This window comes from Mytilus galloprovincialis, chromosome 8 (assembly GCF_965363235.1).
Source record: "Mytilus galloprovincialis chromosome 8, xbMytGall1.hap1.1, whole genome shotgun sequence".
In the NCBI taxonomy this organism is placed as follows: domain Eukaryota; kingdom Metazoa; phylum Mollusca; class Bivalvia; order Mytilida; family Mytilidae; genus Mytilus; species Mytilus galloprovincialis.
In genome coordinates this window covers 7,750,448-7,775,028 of record NC_134845.1, presented here as the reverse complement: position 1 = coordinate 7,775,028, position 24,581 = coordinate 7,750,448, and the positions used below count along the sequence as shown (strand labels likewise).

Genomic DNA, 24,581 nt, shown 5'->3' with positions numbered 1-24,581 from the left:
AACATTACAATTAAATTAAAGACAGAGGTTCTCCAACTACATGCCATCCCTACAGAAGATAACATTACAATTAAATTAAAGACAGAGGTTTTCCAACTACATGCCATCCCTACAGAAAATAACATTACAGTTAAATTAAAGACAGAGGTTCTCCAACTACATGCCATCCCTACAGAAGATAACATTACAATCAAATTAAAGACAGAGGTTCTCCAACTACATGCCATCCCTACAGAAGATAACATTACAATTAAATTAAAGACAGAGGTTTTCCAACTACATGCCATCCCTACAGAAAATAACATTACAGTTAAATTAAAGACAGAGGTTCTCCAACTACATGCCATCCCTACAGAAGATAACATTACAATCAAATTAAAGACAAAGGTTTTCCAACTACATGCCATCCCTACAGAAGATAACATTACAATCAAATTAAGAAATAGGTACTGTTCAAAAGATAAATACTGCAAACAAATATCCAAAACAAATTATTCATCCCAAACAAATCCTTTTTTTAAGATACTTAGTTGATTTTGGGCTAAGCCATGATCATAGAAAGTTAAAATACAAATCATTGATTTGCACCTTTTAGTTTTGGTTCACTGACCTGTTCATCTTCACACAGAACTCGTATACAGAAATCTTCTCCCTGCCAGTCATCTTCTAATTCTTCTAATGTTACAGCCTACAACAATAGGTCAAAAATATTATCTTCTGATGTAGTGACATTTCTATAGTAAATCTAGCATTAATCACACATTTGTTGTTCTATTATATATGGATAGAAGATAGAAACAAGTGCCTGCTACTTGTAAGCCTTATTTCAATAAAGTTAAATAAGAACATATTTTTTATAAGAAAGTTTTGTGATATCACAAGACGTTTATTTGTACACACCAAAAAATCTCACACCAGCTGAACTCATCAGAATGGTGAAAATTGTTGATATAGGTATTACAAAAACTTAAAGAGATCAATTAACCATGAAAATAAGGCTATGGTTAAGAAGAGACTTACAACCTTTCTAATAATTACACATGTACATGACAGATGATTACTGGTCCCTTTTTGTAATTGTTTTTTTATTCTGGTTTTGTTATTGTTGCATATGTGTGATATAAAAGATATAACTTGTAAATGCAATACTCTATCAAGAAAATCATGAAAGGCAATGCAAGCTCTGGATAATCATGAATCAACTAGGAGATATAGACTCCATATGATATACTTTACTAACTGTAGCCCTTAATTCTGATCCTCCATTCACTCATATCAACCATGATCAGATCTACACCTCAGAGCATTTTACATGTATTATATTCATATTTGTAGAACTCCATGAGTACAAATATAAACCTACCTTCATCTTATCTCTACTTTGTGACATTTTACTTGTCCTAGCCCTAAGGGAATGATACATAAAACCACCTTCATCTTATCTCTACTTTGTTACATTTTACTGGTCCTAGCCCTAAGGGAATGATACATAAAACCACCTTCATCTTATCTCTACTTTGTGACATTTTACTGGTCCTAGTCCTAAGAGAATGAAATATAAACCTACCTTCATCTTATCTCTACTTTGTGACATTTTACTTGTCCTAGCCCTAAGGGAATGATACATAAAACCACCATCATCTTATCTCTACTTTGTGACATTTTACTGGTCCTAGTCCTAAGAGAATGAAATATAAACCTACCTTTATCTTATCTCTACTTTGTGACATTTTACTGGTCCTAGCCCTAAGAGAATGAAATATAAACCTACCTTCATCTTATCTCTACTTTGTGACATTTTACTGGTCCTAGCCCTAAGAGAATGTGCAGTTGAAGGCCTCTCTCCATCAATCTGAGATTGCATGTCTCTTTCCCTCTCAGATATGGTTGTCCTCTTTACAGGAGCTGAAATTTACAGAACATTCAAATTCAGGTTTAAAGAGGCTAGGCACTTAAATACTGTGGATTCATTATTATTCGTTGGATACCAATTATCGTGGATTTCGTGGGTACAGGTGAACCACGAAATCAAATGTTCAACGAATAACAAATTTATTATAGGCTTATCTGCAAAGTTTTACAAAACCACGAAATAAAATATCCACGAACATGCAAGTTTTTCTCAATCCACGAAAATTGATATCCACGAAAATAAATGAATCCACAGTAAGTAAATATAGGAAGATGTGGTGTGAGTGCCAATGAAACAACTCTCCATACAAATAACAATTTAAAAAGTAAACCATTATAGGTTAAAGTACGGCCTTCAACACGGAGCCTTGGCTCACACCGAACAACAAGCTATAAAGGGCCCCAAAATTACTAGTGTAAAACCATTCAAACGGGAAAACCAACGGTCTAATCTATATAAACAAAACGAGAAACGAGAAACACGTATATATTACATAAACAAACGACAACTACTGTACATCAGATTCCTGACTTAGGACAGGTGCAAACATTTGCTAAGCCCATTCCACCTTACTGTGTGGGAACTTTATTTGGTCATGTGTCAATTCCCACCAATAAAGAATTATGTAAGTCATTGATGTCCAATAATTCAACTTCATTTTGTCTCTTGTGGAGAGTTGTCCTATTGTCAAGCATACCACATAATCTAATCTTTATACAGTTAATATAAATCTACAAATAAAAGACAGGATTTTTCTTCAGCATTTCACGGCTTACATTACATGTATTACTTTACCTTTACATTACATGTATTACTTTACAAACATACATTACATGTATTACTTTACCTTTTTTAACAAACATACATTACATGTATTACTTTACCTTTACATTACATGTATTAATTACTTTACCTTTACATTACATGTATTACTTTACCTTTACATTACATGTATTAATTACTTTACCTTTACATTACATGTATTACTTTACCTAAGATACATTACATGTAATACTTTAAAAACATACATAACATGTATTACAATATTTACCTTTTTTAACAAAGTCAAACACCATAAGTTTTGGGAGCTCATTTTCTAAGTCGTCAGTTCTGGTTATTTTGGAAATATGTCTCATGAACTTTCTCTGTATCAGTTCTATCTCTTCCTGCAAAGATATTTTGTGATAGGCTGTAAATTCAGAAATTATTGGGATGTATTTGTTAGTGCGAGAAATGTGACAGGGTTGTATTATCGTAATAATTTAAATTCACATTTTGAAATATTTTATATGTATCAACCTGGATTTTTCTCAATATTGCAAAAATAGAATTGCATTTAAAATTAGTCTAAAAAATAAGATTTTAAAATGCATGCAATTATTTCTGAATTTTCAGTAATTGAATACAAACTAATTTAAACTATTTATGAATCATCAGATATCTAATGAATAGCCTTGTTGGCACCAACACCAATTTCAAGAGGTGTGGAGAAAAGTTAATTGAGTTATACTTGACTTAAGTGTCTTACTATCTCATAGTTTTGTATCAGTTCAGATGATTTTAAGCTTAACAAAATATTTTGATTCAAACTTTAACAATATACATTTAAATTGCTAAATTGTAAAATAGAAGTCATACTGACAATAATACAATACTACACATCTATTATGAGAAGAGTTCAGATTCAGGTTCCGGTGAATGGACACATACATATTCAAATGCATAAAATGTTCAGAAATTAAATATAGTCAATTCATTAACTTTTGCACAATTGCAACAGAATAAACAAGAATGTGTCCATAGTACACGGATACCCACTCGCACTATCATTTTCTATGTTCTGTGGACCGTGAAATTGGGTAAAAACTTTAATTTGGAATAAAAATTAGAAATATCATATCATAGGGAACATGTGTACTAAGTTTCAAGTTGATGTAACTTTAACTTCATCAAAAACTACCTTGACCAAAAACTTTAACCTGAATTTCGCACTATCATTTTCTATGTTCAGTGGACCATTAAATTGGGGTCAAAACTATAATTTAGCATTAAAATTAGAAAGATCATATCATGGGGAACATGTGTACTAAGTTTGAAGTTGATTGGACTTCAACTTCATCAAAAACTACCTTGACCAAAAACTTTAACCTGAAGCGAACGGACGCACAGACGGACGAACGAACGAACGGACGCACAGACCAGAAAACATAATGCCCCTCTACTATCGTAGGTGTGGCATAATAATGCAAAAATAATCAAAGAGCAGAATGCTCTGAGGGATATGATTGCCATTGTTTTCGTTGACACATGTATACATGTAGCTGGATAATATTATTTTTAAAACTATAAATTCAACTGCACATGTAAAATGTAATTTAGTATTACATAAGACGCATCAGTGACGCTCATATCAAAATATTTTTAAAGCCAAACAAGTACAAAGTTGAAGAGCATTGAGGATTCATAATTTCAGAAAGTTTGCCAAAATAGCCAATCCCGGATACAAGTGTATGACCAATGTACTTATTGTGTTATATTTTTGTACTATCAATTCCAAGTTTACTTTCCACATCAGTCACTGAGACTCAGAGTGAGAGAAGGTATTTCACTTCGTATCTTATCAACTATTTTCCTACGTTAATTCTAGGAGGAACCCCATTCCTAACTCTTTAAATATGTAATTTCCTTTGGGTCAGTAGTCATGACTCCTTTCGACAGAACGAGTTAATTTTTCTTGAAGTGTTGTATCGTATTTTAGGATTCAGAATTGACGAAATTAACCCTCGGAAGGGGTCTCACTAATTAGCGACAAGAAACATCAAGAAGCAACAAGAAGAATAATTTTAGCAACAAGAAGTGACAAGAAGCTATTTAGCAACAAGAAAACATTTTTTTTTTTTATTAAATATTTAAAATAATATGCATTTAGTCTTTTTTAATAAACGGGCAGAAATAAATTGATAATTTTTATAATTATATTGATAGATGACGAAATTAAACATTTGTAAGAGCAAAGGAAATGCACACGCTATAAAATGAAAAAAAAAACAAAGATTTTTCACCTTTCCTTTGAAGGATTTATTGAAACAAAAACATGAAATATTATTTCCTTTCTAACTGTACAATTCATTTTTCCTAAAAGGACCAACGTTAGCTGTGGCTTCACCCTAAGGTAATACATAATGTAGAACATCAAATGAGATCAACAAGGCGCATGTCCCTTGTTTTATTGCTACAATAACATCCAATTAACACCTTCAACTTTATACACAGGTCAGACATTCACATTTTAATTATGTTTTCCTCTTGTTTGATTTCAGTTCTTTATATTTCACAATTTGTGTATGTCAATTTTTCTGGACAATGATGCACAAATAATGCATTTTGCAAGTTTTTTATATATTGTACAAAGATAGTCTTAAAAACAAATTATAAGACTAATATATTATTGTTCTAAAACACAGGTAAAAGGAATATCATAATACAACAGGGTAAATGTAATACTTGGTGTTATACATAATAAAATATCATGTAAATAAATGTAGCAACTGAATTAGATATGTTTCATTTTTTTTCTATCAATATAAACTTTCTTGTCGTTAAAATTGTTTTCTTTTGCATATTCTTTTAATATTTTTTTGAAATAAATAATTTTAATAAAAAAAAATGTTTTCTTGTTGCTAAATAGTTTCTTGTCGCTTCTTGTCGCTAATATTATTCTTCTTGTCGCTTCTTGATGCTTGTTATCGCTAATTAGTGAGACCGTCCGGAAGGGAGACAACTCGAAACGATGATATGGGAGATTCCATGTCGCCTGAAGGGGTGTTCTAGTTACAACTTTACGATGTGGACTACATTTATTTTAATTTAAATGATGCATATGATTTAAAATTATGCAACAATAATAACCCTCAAAAGCAGACATACATAGAAAAGATCACATGAGTTTTAAATTAATCAATTGAGTGGGGAATCCAGAGCAACCATTCAATCTAATACCCCTTCAAGTCTAGAAAACTATATGCATGCGCATAATTACATAAACTAACCCTGGAGGGAGTACGTATATTAAATGTTAATTAAACGACCTAGATGGTTCTCTATTTCTTTATGGAAGTACAATATCAAATATCAGTTTCATAACGGTGACATATAAGAAAAACTCCACTTCAGTTCTTATATGGCAGAAATAGATTTATCGGAATTCAGAGAACTCTCGCATTTTTATCAAACCTGGAGAATTCCCTCTAACGTGTTTCTAAATTTATAAAAACACTATAAATATAAATACTGCTTAATTCTGATTTTCTGTGTTGTTAAAAACCCGCATATAAGTCAAGGTAAATATCAAACATGAAGATTATGAAAAGAACATTATACAGGAAAGTTGTTTAAGTTCAATCCCTTTGTTTGTGTTTACCTTTTAAAGCAAGACAATCATAAGAATCTGAGATGTTTCTTAATGTTTAGAATAAAACGGTTGACGTGAGGGCATGGCCCTGAGCCAATTGTATAAGTAGAAGATTGCTTGAAAGCAATTATATCCCAAAAACTTTAAATTTTAAAAATTTGGCAGATTTGTTTGTATGCAGCAATCCTTGAACTCCCAATAATAAATGATTGCCTAAATTTCTGAATGTACCAAAGGAGAGTTTGTCTTAATCTTAAATCTTGGATATACGCTTCAGATTCTCTAGAATAATCTAGATTGATTCTAAAGAACATTTACTTGGAAAGAGAACTTGGTGTCTCCTTGCTGCTTAAGGGTCTTTTCTAATTCTTCTTTCATTGTCTTCTCCTGTTTTTGTTGTACTTTAGCAAGCTTCTCTCTCATGTTCTTCTGTTTCTCTGTTTCTGGACGTTTGAGAAAAGTCTTCACATGTTCCAACACTCTGTCGTAACAACCAGGAGTTTCTCTCTGCATCTTAATAACAGTGGCTCCCTCTCCAAGCTTCTGTATCATTAAAGCAATCTAAAAACACAAAATCCGTGTCAAAATAGTTGTTAATGAAGAACATGGTATTAATATTTTATTGAATTGAATTGAATTGAATTAAAATTAATGAAAACTAACTTTTATGTGTATTTTTGGTGGGGCCTTGGTGGCAAAGTGGTCTAAGAAGCAACAACTGATTTTAAGCTTTTCAAATCCTAGTTTTAGACTTATTCATATTTCACTCTGAGTATTACTAAAAATTCTACAAAAATAGGTAGCATGTAAATACAACTATCATGGTGGTCTATTATAATCATTCACAAACCTCTGATGTTTTCCAATCTTTTCCTGTGCCTACCACACAAACAACCAAAGGTAAGTGTAGATTATAACCTCCAAACCTGGCTTCCATCATACAGGCTTCTGATTGCAGATACTTAAAATATATAAACAATATTATATTACACTACACATACACATACACCAATACATCTATGATCTCATTCTGAGCACATCTATGGTAATCATATAGGTTCTTATTATGAACATATCTAATCATACAGGACCTTTTCAAAATCAACAAAGGTCAACTTGATTACTGATCCATGAAACGAGATTGAGTTTAAGTGAACTCTGTCTGATGGACTAGTTGATTTTAAAAGGATGCTATATACCAACTATTGTTATCTTTTACTTATAATTAATAAATGAGTATTTCAGATGATTTATTTTTTTTCAGGTATCTTATTTCAAGTAGTTGCTGAACCATGGAAAATGAGGTCAAGGAAAATGTACAAATGACAGTCAAATACAAGGTATAAAGTGTCTAGGTATTTCATCAACCTGACTGTAATGCTTTAAACAAATAGTTTATGCTGTGCTGTCGCCATTTAGTAAATCTTGTGCCTCCCATTCAGACAATGACAATAAAACCACCAATCAAAATCATTTCATATCCTTTAAAAATTTGTTGTAATCTAATTTTTACCCCTTGAGCATTAAATATTAACATGTAGAAATGATGACAGCCATCTAATGAATTGTTACAGTGTTTGTATTCTTACCTCGTCAGAAACACAGACAACTAGAACTTTAGAATTCTGTAATCCAATCGTGATATCTTGGTAAATACCAAACTAAAATACAAAATTATACAAAAAACTTGTAAAATAGTACAATTAAAAATCTTTTATAGGGACAGAATAAATCAATTGTACAAAATCTTAATTTTTTGTATCACTTTTGTTTTTCATAGATATAAGAAGATGTGGTCTGAGTGCCAATGAGACAACTCTCCATCCAAGTCACAATTTGTAAAAGTTAACCATTTTCATATTGATTATTCCAAGCTAGCCTCTAACAATCATATATATTAAGGATTTTACACAATATGATTATGCAGAAATTCTAAGTGTACAAAATGAGTTTGTTTTCAAACTACTCAATCTGAACTTTGAACTCTGGCAACTGGATAACCAATTCTGTTAATGCTGATTTAACTAACTACATGTATTTCGTAAATATTATTTACACTGTATTAACTCATAAATGGTGTTTTTGAAGCCCATTATGAAAACTACCATACTCAAACAGAACTTTAAACTCTGGCAACTCGATAACCCATTCTGTTGATGCTAATTTAACTATAATATTACTACATACATGTATTTCGTAAATATTGTTTACACTGTATTAACTCATAAATGGTGTTTTTGAAGCTCATTATTAAAACTACCATACTCAAACTGAATTTCAAACTATGGCAACTCGATAACCCATTCTGTTGATGCTAATTTAACTATAATATTAGTACATACATGTATTTTGAAATTACCTTTTACACTTATCTAATTAATGGATGTTTTGATGCCCATTTTACTGACTTACAGTTTGACAAGCGAGTACTATACAAGACTTCAAATATTTACCGAAACCTAAGTCTAGTAAACATTAAAATCAAAATGATCAAAACCATCATTTTACCTTGCCCATCTGTTCGATATCCAACCAGCAAGGTAGACCAGCTTTCTCTATGTGTTTCTTTATAGCTCTGGGATCACCATGTCCTAGAGATCCTTCTTTAGCCTGTGTAGTAACACTGCAAGCCTCATGAGAATTGGCCCAGCAGTAACTTATAAATATAGCTGGTTTGCTCATGGTATTCTGTAAGTATACATAATGTTTGAATAAATCACATGTAATTATTCAGGCAATTCTACTTATGAAAATATGCTCAAGAAATTCTGGAGTTTTCATTAACAGTTATCCCCCTAGTCATATATGACCATTAGGATGAAACCCTTAAGTAAAGGTATTACTTTCAATATGATTTTATTTTACATTAATTATGGGCTACACTAAAGTAAATCCACTGCCTGCCTGACAGATAGATGTACACCTTATAATACCTGATTATCAATCTATCTTATCATAGTAGTGTGCTTTTCATGAAAGACATATCAGTTTACACCAGTAAACTGGAAGAGGATGAATTCTCAATAAATTTGTGTTAAACTTAATCTTCGAAATGTTGGATCAAACCCTAACTTTGTGATTAGTCACAGATGAAAGTCATTATTGCCATGTTAAGCATAATTTACATCACAAAGCCTTGACATGCTTATGAAAAGCTTAGCAGAGTGATACAAGAAGACCATTACAGTTGTTCTATTGTCCTCTGTAACTATATAAACAAACTTTCTTAAATTCTGACTGTTAAAGTCTCATAACAATAAAAAAAATATCCAAATATTTTCATAATGGAAATGGAGCTTTCTTCCCCCTTTCCAGAGTACATACTGGTTCAGTATGTTTAAACAGAGCAGCAGTCTTTAGTTTTATTAAGACATGTAAATGACAAATATAAAACAGTTCAAATGAAAAAACTAAAGGCTATGTACAAAATAATGAATTAAATGTACTATATATTATGTATATCTTAGAAGAAAAACTAAAGATACTGATATACACCAATAATTTAATTTTAGATGTAACACGTCGTCTGATTGGCTGACGTTATTTTGTTATGAGCCCATAGACATAATTTAGTCATTTGACCGTGACATCATCAACGTTTTTTCATGGTTTTCTACGGTTTAAAATGGAATTTAGAATTAAATTACAAGAGTGCACACGCTGAAATGTCTCGCCTTCTATACTAATCATTGACATTATGTTGATAGTCCTAAGTATAAAGCTAAGCTTTAATACAACTGTCACATAAACTTAACATTAACCAAGATAGCTAAACAAAAACCAATGAACCTTGAAAATGAGGTCAAGGTCAGATGAACCATGCCAGGCAGACATGTACAGCTAACAATGCTTCTATACAACATATATAGTTGACCTATTACTTATAGTTTAAGAAAAATAGACCAAAACACAAAAACTTAACACTGTGCAATGAACCGTGAAAATGAGGTCACGGTCAAATAAAACCTGCGCGACTGACATAAAGATCATTAAATTTTTCCATACACCAAATATAGATGACCTATGCCATATAGTATTAGATAAAAAGACCAAAACTCAAAAACTTAACTTTGACCACTGAACCATGAAAATGAGGTCAAGGTCACATGACATCTGCCCGCTAGATAGGTACACCTTACAATCATTCCATACAACAAATATAGTAGACCTATTGCATATAGTATGAGAAAAACAGACCAAAACACAAAAATTTAACTATAACCACTGAACCATGAAAATGAGGTCAAGGTCAGATGACACCTGCCAGTTGGACATGTACACCTTACAGTCCTTCCATACACCGAATATACTAGCCCTATTGCTTGTAGTATCTGAGATATGGACTTGACCACCAAAACTTAACCTTGTTCACTGATCCATGAAATGAGGTCGAGGTCAAGTTAAAACTGTCTGACAGACATGAGGACCTTTCAAGGTACGCACATATCAAATATAGTTATCCTATTACTTATAATAAGAGAGAATTGAACATTACAAAAAATCTGAACTTTTTTTTCAAGTGGTCACTGAACCATGAAAATGAGGTCAAGGACATTGGACATGTGACTGACGGAAACTTCGTAACATGAGGCATCTATATACAAAGTATGAAGCATCCAGGTCTTCCATATCAATGTCTACAAACAGAAACCAAAAGATTCTGTGACCACTATCATTTTATAAACTTGCTTTTCTTCTTTGAAAATTTATGATGATATCTATCACATATTTACCTTTTCAATATCCAGTATATGATTCTGGTGATATCTATCAGATATTTACCTTTTCAATATCCAGTATATGATTCTTTATGATATCTATGACAGGATTACCTTTTCAATATCCAGTAAATGATTCTTGATGATATCTATCAGATCTTCCATTTTTTTCTCATATCTTTTAACACTCTTGATCATTGCCATTCTCTACAAAACAATTAAATAAATAAAAAAAACGTTTGTAGTCTGTTTTAACTCTTTTCAATGTATTACTTACTCAAAGAACTACTACTTACTGCATATAAGAAGATGTGGTATGAGTGCCAATGGGACAACTCTCCATCCAAGTCAAAATGTTCAGACTGTTCATATAAAATCATTAATTTTTACAAAACAAAAAAACTTATTGATTTGTTTTAAAAGGTACTGAACAGTGCTGGATTGGTAGGCTGTTTGTGCTGAGTCAGTGTAATTCAAACATCAATCAATCTGACTTTCTATATACTGGATTATAGCCCTCTTATTGTTGATGTGTTTCCCTCGGTTTTAGCTTGTCACTCAGATTTGTTTTCTCTCAATTGATTTATGACTTTTGAACACCGGTATACTAATATTGCCTTAATTTAATACAAAGCATATCTCTATATTTAATTTGTACTCACTGGGTTTCCAATCTTGAATCCAACATCTGTTTGCTGCCACTCTTGTGATTCATCCATTACAGCTACAGCAAACGGTTTGTTTAACTGTTCTAAAGCATACAAGAACATCTGACGACATTTTTGATAACTTGTAAATCTTTCTGACATACAAACTACTACCACCTACAAAAGATAAAGCATAGTTATTTCTGTTATTAAAAGGCTTTTCTTTTTCATAATACTATTTTTTAAAAGTAATTCAATTTTATTTAAACACATGGAAAATTATTTTCATGCAGACTTGATCAATAGACAAAATACAAATACAATATTTTGTGTTATTTTTTGTTTTGTACATAAATGCTCTCCATTATATTTTCAAAATTGCTATTTACACTTGTTAGCAGATGACACAAATATGCATAGGTTAGTAAGAGTATTGTTGATATGCAACTCAAGTCCAAGATATTCTATCATTGAATTCATTTGCAGTTTTCATGACTTATTATCAAATAATTACATTAGATGTATGTTTCATTATAATATTTTATTCTGATTGGCTAACTGCACATCACATGTTATTCCGTAAGCAGTTGCATTGCTCAATACAACTTTTCATTCATGATAACATGTGCTCCAACAATAAAGTGCACAGGTGAATTAAATAATAAAATATATAAAATTCGTGTTTTCATGATCATAGCTAAAAAATGTAATTATAAGTATTGAATGCTTCTTTTTGTAACTTTATAGGGTTGTAAAAGCGTTGACCGCGCTTCATACAAAATGTACTTCGGTCAACGCTTTTACACCCCAATAAATTTACAAAAAGAAGCATTCAATCCTTAAATAAAGGATCTGCAAGAAAAAAGAGGTACAAATGTAATGACTGAGGAACTAACAGAATAGTTATAAATATTATACTTTGTTCATTTTCATCGTTTGTGCTTTAAAAATGTGTAAGCAACAAATCTGATATCAGAAATATGCAGAGACTTTATCTAATTTTTTTTATTTAGGCAAGTACCATGACAATTTATTGTAGATCTTATGAATGTGAGAGAAAGTACCTTAGCATTCATGATAGCTACTGCAATCTCAAGTTCTGTTGCATTTTCCATATCTTCAGAGAACCAACTAAAATTAACAATAGCTGTATTAAATGGAAAGCTGAATATTTCATACTATACAATACAACCAACTAGTTACCATTTCTAAACAAATAATGCTTCAAAGGTTTAAGGCATACAATAGAGATTTGATCCGATGGGTGATATTTTTATGAAAGTTTGCATACAAGCTATTTTTCACACAGTCAACTTAAACATGTCATAAAACACACCCCCATGTGCTACTTTAAGAGATAAACAGGGTTGAAATTGTAGACATTTACTAGAAAGGAGTAGGTTCAGTAAGACCCCTTTTTGGCCCCAAAATATAGCAGTTTTACAAAAGTATGAAAATGTTATCTTTTAGCTATTTACTGGAAAGTAGAATGCTTCTGCTACATTAATATGGGCTGTTTTTGACAAAACAATGCACATATATCGGGTACTAGCATCATTAAGTCATGCTAAATAACTGAAATCTTCACAATTTGAGCATTTTAGTTAAATTTTAAACAGTTTCCGTCTAAAATGAAAGTGGCCACATTCGTGGTCATTCATAATATTGAAATGTGATAATGCATAACATATATAAAGGTTGAGGATGAACACAGATGCGGCCACTTTCATTTTTGACAAAAACCATCTGAAAAGTGACATTTTTGGCATATTTGATAGATTTTTCATATTTAAGCTTGAATTGAAGCGTTTTTAATTACTAAATCAGTTAAAATTCTTTACAGAAACTAATTGAATCAACTTAAATAGACACTTAAGTGTTTGAAAAGTGTTCAAAATCTTTTCTTCGATGAACGTGAAATTTGAGGCCAAAATCGGCCCTTATCAGACCTACTCTTTTAAGTTCCTTGGATATTTCTGTGAAAGGATCTGGAATATCTTATCTTCATAAGTGTACTTTAAATTTGTGAGACAATTTTAATGGAAATTATTAATTTTTTTCACATATTTATGATTTTAGTCAAATAACAGCATGTAGTTAGTAATATCAGTTATGTGACTTTTATTACCACATGATGAGAGAATGGGAGAGAGAGTTTGATGCTGTACTGCACAGAATATTTAGGAAATTAAAATTTAATATGTTGGTTACCCTGAGCCTTCAATAGTACAGTATATTGAAACTAATGATGTCAACACCAAACAAAATTTACCACTGAGAATAAGGTTGAGAACGTATGCCGTATACATCTTCACCACTGAGAATAAGTTTAAGAACGTATGCCGTATACATCTTTACCACTAAGAATAAGTTTAAGAATGTATGCCGTATACATCTTTACCACTAAGAATAAGGTTGAGAACGTATGCCGTATACATCTTTACCACTGAGAATAAGGTTGAGAACGTATGCTGTATACATCTTTACCACGGAGAATAAGGTTGAGAACGTATGCCGTATACATCTTTACCACGGAGAATAAGGTTGAGAACGTATGCCGTATACATCTTTACCACGGAGAATAAAGTTGAGAACATATGCCGTATCCATCTTTACCACTGAGAATAAGGTTGAGAACGTATGCCGTATACATCTTTACCACGGAGAATAAGGTTGAGAACGTATGCCGTATACATCTTTACCACTGAGAATAAGGTTGAGAACGTATGCCGTATATATCTTTACCACTGAGAATAAGGTTGAGAACGTATGCCGTATACATCTTTACCACTGAGAATAAGGTTGAGAACGTATGCCGTATACATCTTTACCACTGAGAATAAGGTTGAGAATATATGTCCTATACATCTTATAACCTTTCTCCATACCAAATATTGTTGACCTATCATGTATAGTTAGATGTAGATGCTTTGTATTTAGTTTTCTATGTCGTGTCTATACTACTATATTTGTATATTTGTCTTTTTCTTTTTTTTTACCATGGCATTGTTTTTATTTTTCGATCTTAGAGTTTAATATCCCTCTGGTATCTTTTACCCCTCTTTTACTGGGGAACTGAATCAACCTATTTCACCAAGAGTAATTGGGTATGGATTAAATACAATGACAACACATATAAGATCTCATAAAATGCATGAAATACTTCAATAAAAATTGTTCTAACCCTAGGTAAATTTTGAATAAGGTATTGATGCTTTCTACAAGTAGTGCATGCTAGATTTGTAGTTTGAAGTGTAATACCTATGTCTAAACTATAACAAGATGTCACAGGACCACACAAATGAACCTTCTTATTTTGTTTGTTTTTTTGTTCAATTTTATAAACTTTTTTCATTTATATAAAAAAAGAAGATGTGGTATGATTGGCAATGCGACAACTCTCCACAAGAGACCAAATGACACAGAAATTAACAACTGTATCACCTTCAACAATGAGCGAAGCCAATACGGCATAGTCAGCTATAAAAAGCCTCTAATTGTTTTACCAGTTAAATCCCACTTCTTTCAAGTCTTCATGTATTTTCCTGGGATCCACCATCTGTCCTTCTTTCTCTTTAGTAGGTATATCCTCAGGGTTGTATAGTATAACCACATCCTGGGCCATGTTTGTTCTGATCTCCTGTAGTGTACCAATACTCTCCTGTATCTGGACATCAAACTCTGTGTCTCTGTTGTCTGGCATGTTACCTAGAAAAAAAAACAATGTTTGGTTTACATATAATGCAGGAATGAAATACTTATTCAAAAGTTCCCTTTTGGATACTGTATGGAAATACTTGGTCTACTGTAGAAATAGAATACTTACTCAAAAGTTCCCCTATGGATACTGTATGGAAATATGTGATCTACTGTAGGAATGGAATACTTACTCAAAAATTCTCCTATGGACACTGTATGGAAATACTTGGTCTACTGTAGGAATGGAATACTTACTCAAAAGTTCCTCTATGGATACTGTATGGAAATACTTGGTCTACTGTAGGAATGGAATACTTACTCAAAAGTTCCCCTATGGATACTGTATGGAAATATGTGATCTACTGTAGGAATGGAATACTTACTCAAAAATTCTCCTATGGACACTGTATGGAAATACTTGGTCTACTGTAGGAATGGAATACTTACTCAAAAGTTCCTCTATGGATACTGTATGGAAATACTTGGTCTACTGTAGGAATGGAATACTTACTCAAAAGTTCCCCTATGGATACTGTATGGAAATACTTGGTCTACTGTAGGAATGGAATACTTACTCAAAAGTTCCCCTATGGATACTGTATGGAAATAATTGGTCTACTGTAGGAATGGAATACTTACTCAAAAGTTCCCCTATGGATACTGTATGGAAATACTTGGTCTACTGTAGGAATGGAATACTTAATCAAAAGTTCCCCTATGGATACTGTATGGAAATATGTGATCTACTGTAGGAATGGAATACTTACTCAAAAGTTCCCCTATGGACACTGTATGGAAATACTTGGTCTACTGTAGGAATGGAATACTTACTCAAAAGTTCCCCTATGGATACTGTATGGAAATACTTGGTCTACTGTAGGAATGGAATACTTACTCAAAAGTTCCCCTATGGATACTGTATGGAAATATGTGATCTACTGTAGGAATGGAATACTTACTCAAAAGTTCCCCTATGGACACTGTATGGAAATACTTGGTCTACTGTAGGAATGGAATACTTATTCAAAAGTTCCCCTATGGACACTGTATGGAAATACTTGGTACACTGTAGGAATGGAATACTTACTCAAAAGTTCCCCTATGGACACTGTATGGAAATACTTGGTACACTGTAGGAATGGAATACTTACTCAAAAGTTCCCCTATGGATACTGTATGGAAATACTTTGTTTACTGTAGGAATGGAATACTTACTCAAAAGTTCCCCTATGGACACTGTATGGAAATACTTGGTACACTGTAGGAATGGAATACTTACTCAAAAGTTCCCCTATGGATACTGTATGGAAATACTTTGTTTACTGTAGGAATGGAATACTTACTCAAAAGTTCCCCTATGGATACTGTATGGAAATACTTGGTCTACTGTAGGAATGGAATACTTACTCAAAAGTTCCCCTATGGATACTGTATGGAAATACTTGGTACACTGTAGGAATGGAATACTTACTCAAAAGTTCCCCTATGGACACTGTATGGAAATACTTGGTACACTGTAGGAATGGAATACTTACTCAAAAGTTCCCCTATGGATACTGTATGGAAATACTTTGTTTACTGTAGGAATGGAATACTTACTCAAAAGTTCCCCTATGGATACTGTATGGAAATACTTGGTCTACTGTAGGAATGGAATACTGACTCAAAAGTTCCCCTATGGATACTGTATGGAAATACTTGGTTCACTGTAGAAATGGAATACTTACTCAAAAGTTCCCCTATGGACACTGTATGGAAATACTTGGTACACTGTAGAAATGGAATACTTACTCAAAAGTTCCCCTATGGACACTGTATGGAAATACTTGGTACACTGTAGGAATGGAATACTTACTCAAAAGTTCCCCTATGGACACTGTATGGAAATACTTGGTACACTGTAGGAATGGAATACTTACTCAAAAGTTCCCCTATGGATACTGTATGGAAATACTTGGTACACTGTAGGAATGGAATACTTACTCAAAAGTTCCCCTATGGATACTGTATGGAAATACTTGGTACACTGTAGGAATGAAATACTTAATCAAAAGTTCCCCTATGGATACTGTATGGAAATACTTGGTACACTGTAGGAATAGAATACTTACTCAAAAGTTCCCCTATGGACACTGTATGGAAATATTTGGTACACTGTAGGAATGGAATACTTACTCAAAAGTTCCCCTATGGATACTGTATGGAAATACTTGGTCTACTGTAGGAATTGAATACTTACTCAAAAGTTCCCCTATGGACACTGTATGGAAATATTTGGTACACTGTAGGAATGGAATACTTACTCAAAAGTTCCCCTATGGACACTGTATGGAAATACTTGGTACACTGTAGGAATGGAATACTTACTCAAAAGTTCCCCTATGGATACTGTATGGAAATACTTTGTTTACTGTAGGAATGGAATACTTACTCAAAAGTTCCCCTATGGATACTGTATGGAAATACTTGGTCTACTGTAGGAATTGAATACTTACTCAAAAGTTCCCCTATGGACACTGTATGGAAATATTTGGTACACTGTAGGAATGGAATACTTACTCAAAAGTTCCCCTATGGACACTGTATGGAAATACTTGGTACACTGTAGGAATGGAATACTTACTCAAAAGTTCCCCTATTGATACTGTATGGAAATACTTTGTTTACTGTAGGAATGGAATACTTACTCAAAAGTTCCCCTATGGATACTGTATGGAAATACTTGGTCTACTGTAGGAATTGAATACTTACTCAAAAGTTCCCCTATGGACACTGTATGGAAATACTTAGTACACTGTAGGAATGAAATACTTACTCAAAAGTTCCCCTATGGATACTGTATGGAAATACTTGGTACACTGTAGGAATGGAATACTTACTCAAAAGTTCCCCTATGGATACTGTATGGAAATACTTTGTTTACTGTAGGAATGGAATACTTACTCAAAAGTTCCCCTATGGACACTGTATGGAAATACTTAGTACACTGTAGGAATGGAATACTTACTCAAAAGTTCCCCTATGGATACTGTATGGAAATACTTGGTACACTGTAGGAATGGAATACTTACTCAAAAGTTCCCCTATGGACACTGTATGGAAATACTTGGTACACTGTAGGAATGGAATACTTACTCAAAAGTTCCCCTATGGATACTGTATGGAAATACTTGGTACACTGTAGGAATGGAATACTTACTCAAAAGTTCCCCTATGGATACTGTATGGAAATACTTGGTACACTGTAGGAATGAAATACTTAATCAAAAGTTCCCCTATGGATACTGTATGGAAATACTTGGTACACTGTAGGAATAGAATACTTACTCAAAAGTTCCCCTATGGACACTGTATGGAAATATTTGGTACACTGTAGGAATGGAATACTTACTCAAAAGTTCCCCTATGGATACTGTATGGAAATACTTGGTCTACTGTAGGAATTGAATACTTACTCAAAAGTTCCCCTATGGACACTGTATGGAAATATTTGGTACACTGTAGGAATGGAATACTTACTCAAAAGTTCCCCTATGGACACTGTATGGAAATACTTGGTACACTGTAGGAATGGAATACTTACTCAAAAGTTCCCCTATGGATACTGTATGGAAATACTTTGTTTACTGTAGGAATGGAATACTTACTCAAAAGTTCCCCTATGGATACTGTATGGAAATACTTGGTCTACTGTAGGAATTGAATACTTACTCAAAAGTTCCCCTATGGACACTGTATGGAAATATTTGGTACACTGTAGGAATGGAATACTTACTCAAAAGTTCCCCTATGGACACTGTATGGAAATACTTGGTACACTGTAGGAATGGAATACTTACTCAAAAGTTCCCCTATGGATACTGTATGGAAATACTTTGTTTACTGTAGGAATGGAATACTTACTCAAAAGTTCCCCTATGGATACTGTATGGAAATACTTGGTCTACTGTAGGAATTGAATACTTACTCAAAAGTTCCCCTATGGACACTGTATGGAAATACTTAGTACACTGTAGGAATGGAATACTTACTCAAAAGTTCCCCTATGGATACTGTATGGAAATACTTGGTACACTGTAGGAATGGAATACTTACTCAAAAGTTCCCCTATGGATACTGTATGGAAATACTTTGTTTACTGTAGGAATGGAATACTTACTCAAAAGTTCCCCTATGGATACTGTATGGAAATACTTGGTCTACTGTAGGAATTGAATACTTACTCAAAAGTTCCCCTATGGACACTGTATGGAAATACTTAGTACACTGTTGGAATTGAATACTTACTCAAAAGTTCCCCTATGGATACTGTATGGAAATACTTGGTACACTGTTGGAATGGAATACTTACTCAAAAGTTCCCCTATGGATACTGTATGGAAATACTTTGTTTACTGTAGGAATGGAATACTTACTCAAAAGTTCCCCTATGGACACTGTATGGAAATACTTGGTACACTGTAGAAATGGAATACTTACTCAAAAGTTCCCCTATGGACACTGTATGGAAATACTTGGTACACTGTAGAAACGGAGCATTTACACTGTGCGCTCTACTGATTAAATCTGCTTTAAACAGGAAGGGATCTTTTGTCATCTGCAAAATACAATAAATAATTTTACCGGGGCATAATTCAAGTGCCTTATGAATTTTAAAATGTTTGAATTCCAAATGTTGTGAAGTTCAACATAATTCTTATTGTTTATGCATACCTTTAATAATGGCATTAAATGTTTTAAAGGGAGAATTTTTTTTGTTTTTTTTTTAAATTTATTGCGGTTTTTATGTTAAACTTTTATCATCTACACTAATGCTTTACTATTGTCTTCTATGAAACTGTTGGGTTGTTGTCTGATTGATATTTAAATATTAATATCAAAATAGTGTGCATTTATTTAATATGTAATGAAAAATTTTGAAATATGTCCAATATATATCATACCGATTAAGATGTAAGATGTGTTGACATGTTTTACTTACTTCTTTTTCAACACAATCAGGACATGGTATATAAAAATCATAGTCCACACCAGTGAAGGAGTCCTTTATCAGTGTACTTATGGTCTCATGGATCAGGTCTAAAATGTTCTTTGGTCTTGGTCCCTGTACTGTCACAATCATCTCATAATCACTAAAAAGAGAGGATTAAGAAAAAGTTTGCACCATATCTTCTTTATGTATGAAAATATAACTAATATATAATAAACTGAGACTCCCAGGAACCTGAATATTTCACCAGGTAAAAATAAACCCTTATACTAATATTGTATTTTCACTATTTCTCGTTATTTTATTTTTAGCTGACAAATAATAGATTTTCAGATATACAACTTTCTAAGTGATGTCAAGTCAAAGAACAAATTTTTCTTCAGCCAAAGATCACAATACACATATGAACTACCTGATAAGATATTTTCATAGACAAAAATGTCTTAAAACAGTTTATATCCTAAATATGCAGGAGTTAACTTCAATATACAGGTACAGAATTTACATAGTTAAGACCCTTTTGTGATTATAAGCATAAGTTTCCTAATATTGGTTGAGGCAAACTATAAAAGTTAGAGAATGGAAACGACAGATTTAGCAATTTTAACAGTAAAAGTGACACCACTAATTTCAAACTTGATCTTTGTTTTGTGGTAAAAAGCAATGTGTATAAGATAAATAACATTTAGTTGAGGCAAAACTAAAACTAATTTTGGGAACATACTGACGCGACAGACAAGGGTAACACTTAATTCCCCCTTAAGCTATTGCGGGGCATTAAAATTAAACGTCAGTCAATGAAAAGCTTCTTTTTTTTTTTGAAAACTTGCATCTATGAAATTGTATACAAGTAAAAGGTACTGTAAGATTAGAATTTTTTACGAATTTGAAGATTGAACAGAATTGGGAGATTAATAATGGCGATTTCAGGACGAACTTTATACAGATTTATGAATCAGATATCATATCAAATGAGTGTTCTTATTATTGCAATAGTCACTCAGTCGAATTATTAACACTAATAAAAACTTTACAATTATTTCTCAAATTACAGTTTTCCACAATTCATAACTAATCAACTAATTGAGACCAACCTGATTTGTTTGACCAAAGCATAATGGTTGTTCTTCTTTAGAATGGATCCTTTCTTCCATAGGAACTCCAGTAACTTTGTATCTGTAAATCCCTGACTAAACAGTCTAGCCTGAGCTCTATTGAAGAGTCCGGTCGGCAGGTATGTAAACTTGTACTGTATCTTACTCTCTCTTATTCCCTCCTCTTCCTCAATCTTAGGCCAGGGAAGCTTAAATTTTATAAAAAGATAGTTTATCATGTAATACACCTATCTCAAGCTGTGTTTTAAGAATGAGTTGGTCGATTGGTGTAAGCAAGGTTATAAGCTCTTCAACGGTTTCGGTACTTATACATCTTCAGATTTCAAATGTTTGGCTTTGAGCATTCCTGATGAAGGTAAATCCAGAAAAGCGCTTCGGACGCAAGAAATTAATAAACCTGTTGTTTTCATTATTTTATTAAACAATAGGTCCTTACTTCATGTGACGTCATAACATAAGCATTGAAACATAAATTTACTGGAAAGTGCACTAATTCGAAAATCCTTAATAGTAAAAAATGGTTTATCCGGCTATCTAGTAGTAAAGAAATATTCCATAACTTATCTTCAAATTTAGCAATTTCTAGCTTTACTTAATTACAGGTTCATAACAGCAAAATCCAAAAGTTTGGTAAAATTTTTAAAATTCAACTTATCTAGTACAGTTAGCATGAAATAGAAATTGCTTCATAGTACAAGTTCCAAAATTGAAAAAAAAACACTCTGTAATATCATTTCCACTGGAGTAAATATAACAGTAATACTTTTACAGTATTTGTTCCTAACAGAATAAAGAGTATAGATTATGTTTTCTCATAAGTAAAAGGGAACAATTATATGATGAAACAGTAAGTGATAGATACTTGTATGTTCTTGTTTCTTGTTTCAAAGTTTGAGGCAACAAAAACAATTCTATGTATGGAAAAGGACAAACATTCAAAGTTTCTTTAAATACTCAATATGGTTATTATCAGACAATTATTTCCAATAGATTCAGGGAAGTGGAAGGGTACATACATCTTCAGGCTCCTCCTCTGGTAGAAGACATGGTACAACGTTCACAGCCTCTCCAGATTTTGGTAACGGGAAAGTCAGATCAAATCTCTCAGTTAACTTCAACATCCATTCATGTAGATTTGTGTCATAGTCCTTCCAAATCTCAGATATAAATTTATGGAAAAATCGACCTTTACTTTCCTGTTCAGAAATAAAACACATGTTTTTATAGTAAACATCACATGACTAATGACATTAAATTACAAATCATAACATTAAATTACAAATCATAACATTAAATTACAAATCATAACATTAAATTACAAATCATATTAATATTAAATAAGAAATCATGACATTAAATAACAAGTCATGACATCATATAACAAATCATAACATTAAATTAAAAATCATAACATTAAATAACAAATCATGACATTAAATTACAAATCATGACATTAAATAACAAAACATGACATAAAATAACAAATCATGACATCAAATGACAAATCATGCCATTAAATTTCAAAATCATGACATTAAATTACAAATTATGACATCAACTGATATATGAATTGACCCTATACTCTCCTGTTCAGAATTACTGTATTGTTTGTTATAATAGACATATAAATTCATCCATGATAATTCCAATAAAATTACAAATTTCAGATATCTGGACACTTTACATCACTGATAAAAATTCTATTGCCTCAAAAAAAAAAAAAAATTAATAATTTGCAATTTTCAACACTGATGTCTGTGGACATGCTTGATAACCTTATTACTCCATTCTTGTATTTCCGTCTGGACACAGATGACCTTGACCATGACATGTACAATCAACAGTGGGAAAATCCCTTATCAATTATTGACTATGTGAGCTCCATATGTCTCTTTTATGTAATGTCATTAGAGTTGCTTTCTCATAGATGTATATCCCATATTTATTTTGTTCAAATCAAGGTTTTCAGACAGCTAATGTTTGTGATCTCCTTACCTTAATATATTTCTCATTTACAGAGACAACCTTAGCCATGACATCTACGATCCACTGTGGGTTAATAACAACTCTGTCTCTAAGCACCTCTGTATCAAAGTACTGGACTGTTCCAAGGTCATCCAAAAACTGTACAGCAAGTCTGATCTGTAAAATAACACAAATAATTCATAGAAATAAGAAAATTTCATTCTTGGAAAACACTTGCTGTGTTTTATTGATACAAGAAAATCTAAAGTTTATTTCCCCCCTTAGCCACTATTAAGGTACTAAATGTCCACAATGCAAACAGAAATGCAGAACAAGTATCCTATTACCCCTTTTTTATCATACAATATATATATCTGTATCATACTACTACATTATCATAAATACCTGCTTTGAGATATTAGACATATTTAACTCATTCTACAACTTCATCAAAAACTTTAACCTGAAGTGGGAGGAACAGACGAATGAACGGATTGTCAAACAGACAAATGAACGAACAGATGAACAAACAGACCCACAGACCAGAAAAAATAATGCCCCTCTACTATTGTAGGTGGGGCATAAAAAATGGAACAGCATTCAAATTAAAAGGGACTCAGTCTTTATATTTATTCTGTTATGCATGCCCTAAAAAACTGTATCAAATTTGTTCAAACAAAAGTTGAGATTCAATAAAATGTACAAAAATCCTTATTATTCATTCTTTTTCAATATTTCAAACGTCAAGGAAAGAAAGAGAAATAAAACTGACTGTCTTCGATATATATGATTAATATTGAAGTGAAAATTTGAATGCATATAAATAATAGATACATTTGTTTTAGATATACATGCAATGAAGTGTTTTCTAACTTTAGTTACTTACATCCTTGTCATCAAAGATACCATTGTCAATAGCATACTGCTTCAGTTTCCCCCATTCTAGAATGTTCTTTCCTCTCTTTCTTTCTCTATAAACACATTAGAAATCAGAATGATAAGAAAATGAAGTGAAAGTTATTGCTAGGAGATTTTATCAAACTAACAAACTAAGCTAGAACTTCTGCAATAAAAACAAGTTTTCAGAAGATATTAAAATTAGGTAAAAAGGTGTGCCAATTTTA

General features: G+C 32.3%; 1 protein-coding gene across 1 annotated transcript in view; it reads right to left on the bottom strand.

The window, feature by feature from the left end:
- The window catches only part of LOC143084976 (uncharacterized), a 170,965-nt gene that overhangs the window by 6,476 nt on the left and 139,908 nt on the right, over positions 1–24,581 (bottom strand). Inside the window, exons 56-72 of the mRNA XM_076261084.1 lie at positions 24,344–24,428; positions 23,488–23,634; positions 22,509–22,688; positions 21,472–21,680; positions 20,369–20,519; positions 19,867–19,984; positions 15,195–15,396; positions 12,753–12,819; positions 11,704–11,865; positions 11,156–11,248; positions 8,832–9,011; positions 7,913–7,984; positions 7,174–7,284; positions 6,642–6,884; positions 2,964–3,078; positions 1,772–1,905; positions 611–688 (exon numbers count right to left, since the gene is read on the bottom strand). Of these exons, the coding sequence (XP_076117199.1) occupies positions 611–688; positions 1,772–1,905; positions 2,964–3,078; positions 6,642–6,884; positions 7,174–7,284; positions 7,913–7,984; positions 8,832–9,011; positions 11,156–11,248; positions 11,704–11,865; positions 12,753–12,819; positions 15,195–15,396; positions 19,867–19,984; positions 20,369–20,519; positions 21,472–21,680; positions 22,509–22,688; positions 23,488–23,634; positions 24,344–24,428 (2,347 nt within the window). The remainder of the gene's footprint in view (positions 1–610; positions 689–1,771; positions 1,906–2,963; positions 3,079–6,641; positions 6,885–7,173; positions 7,285–7,912; positions 7,985–8,831; positions 9,012–11,155; positions 11,249–11,703; positions 11,866–12,752; positions 12,820–15,194; positions 15,397–19,866; positions 19,985–20,368; positions 20,520–21,471; positions 21,681–22,508; positions 22,689–23,487; positions 23,635–24,343; positions 24,429–24,581) is intronic.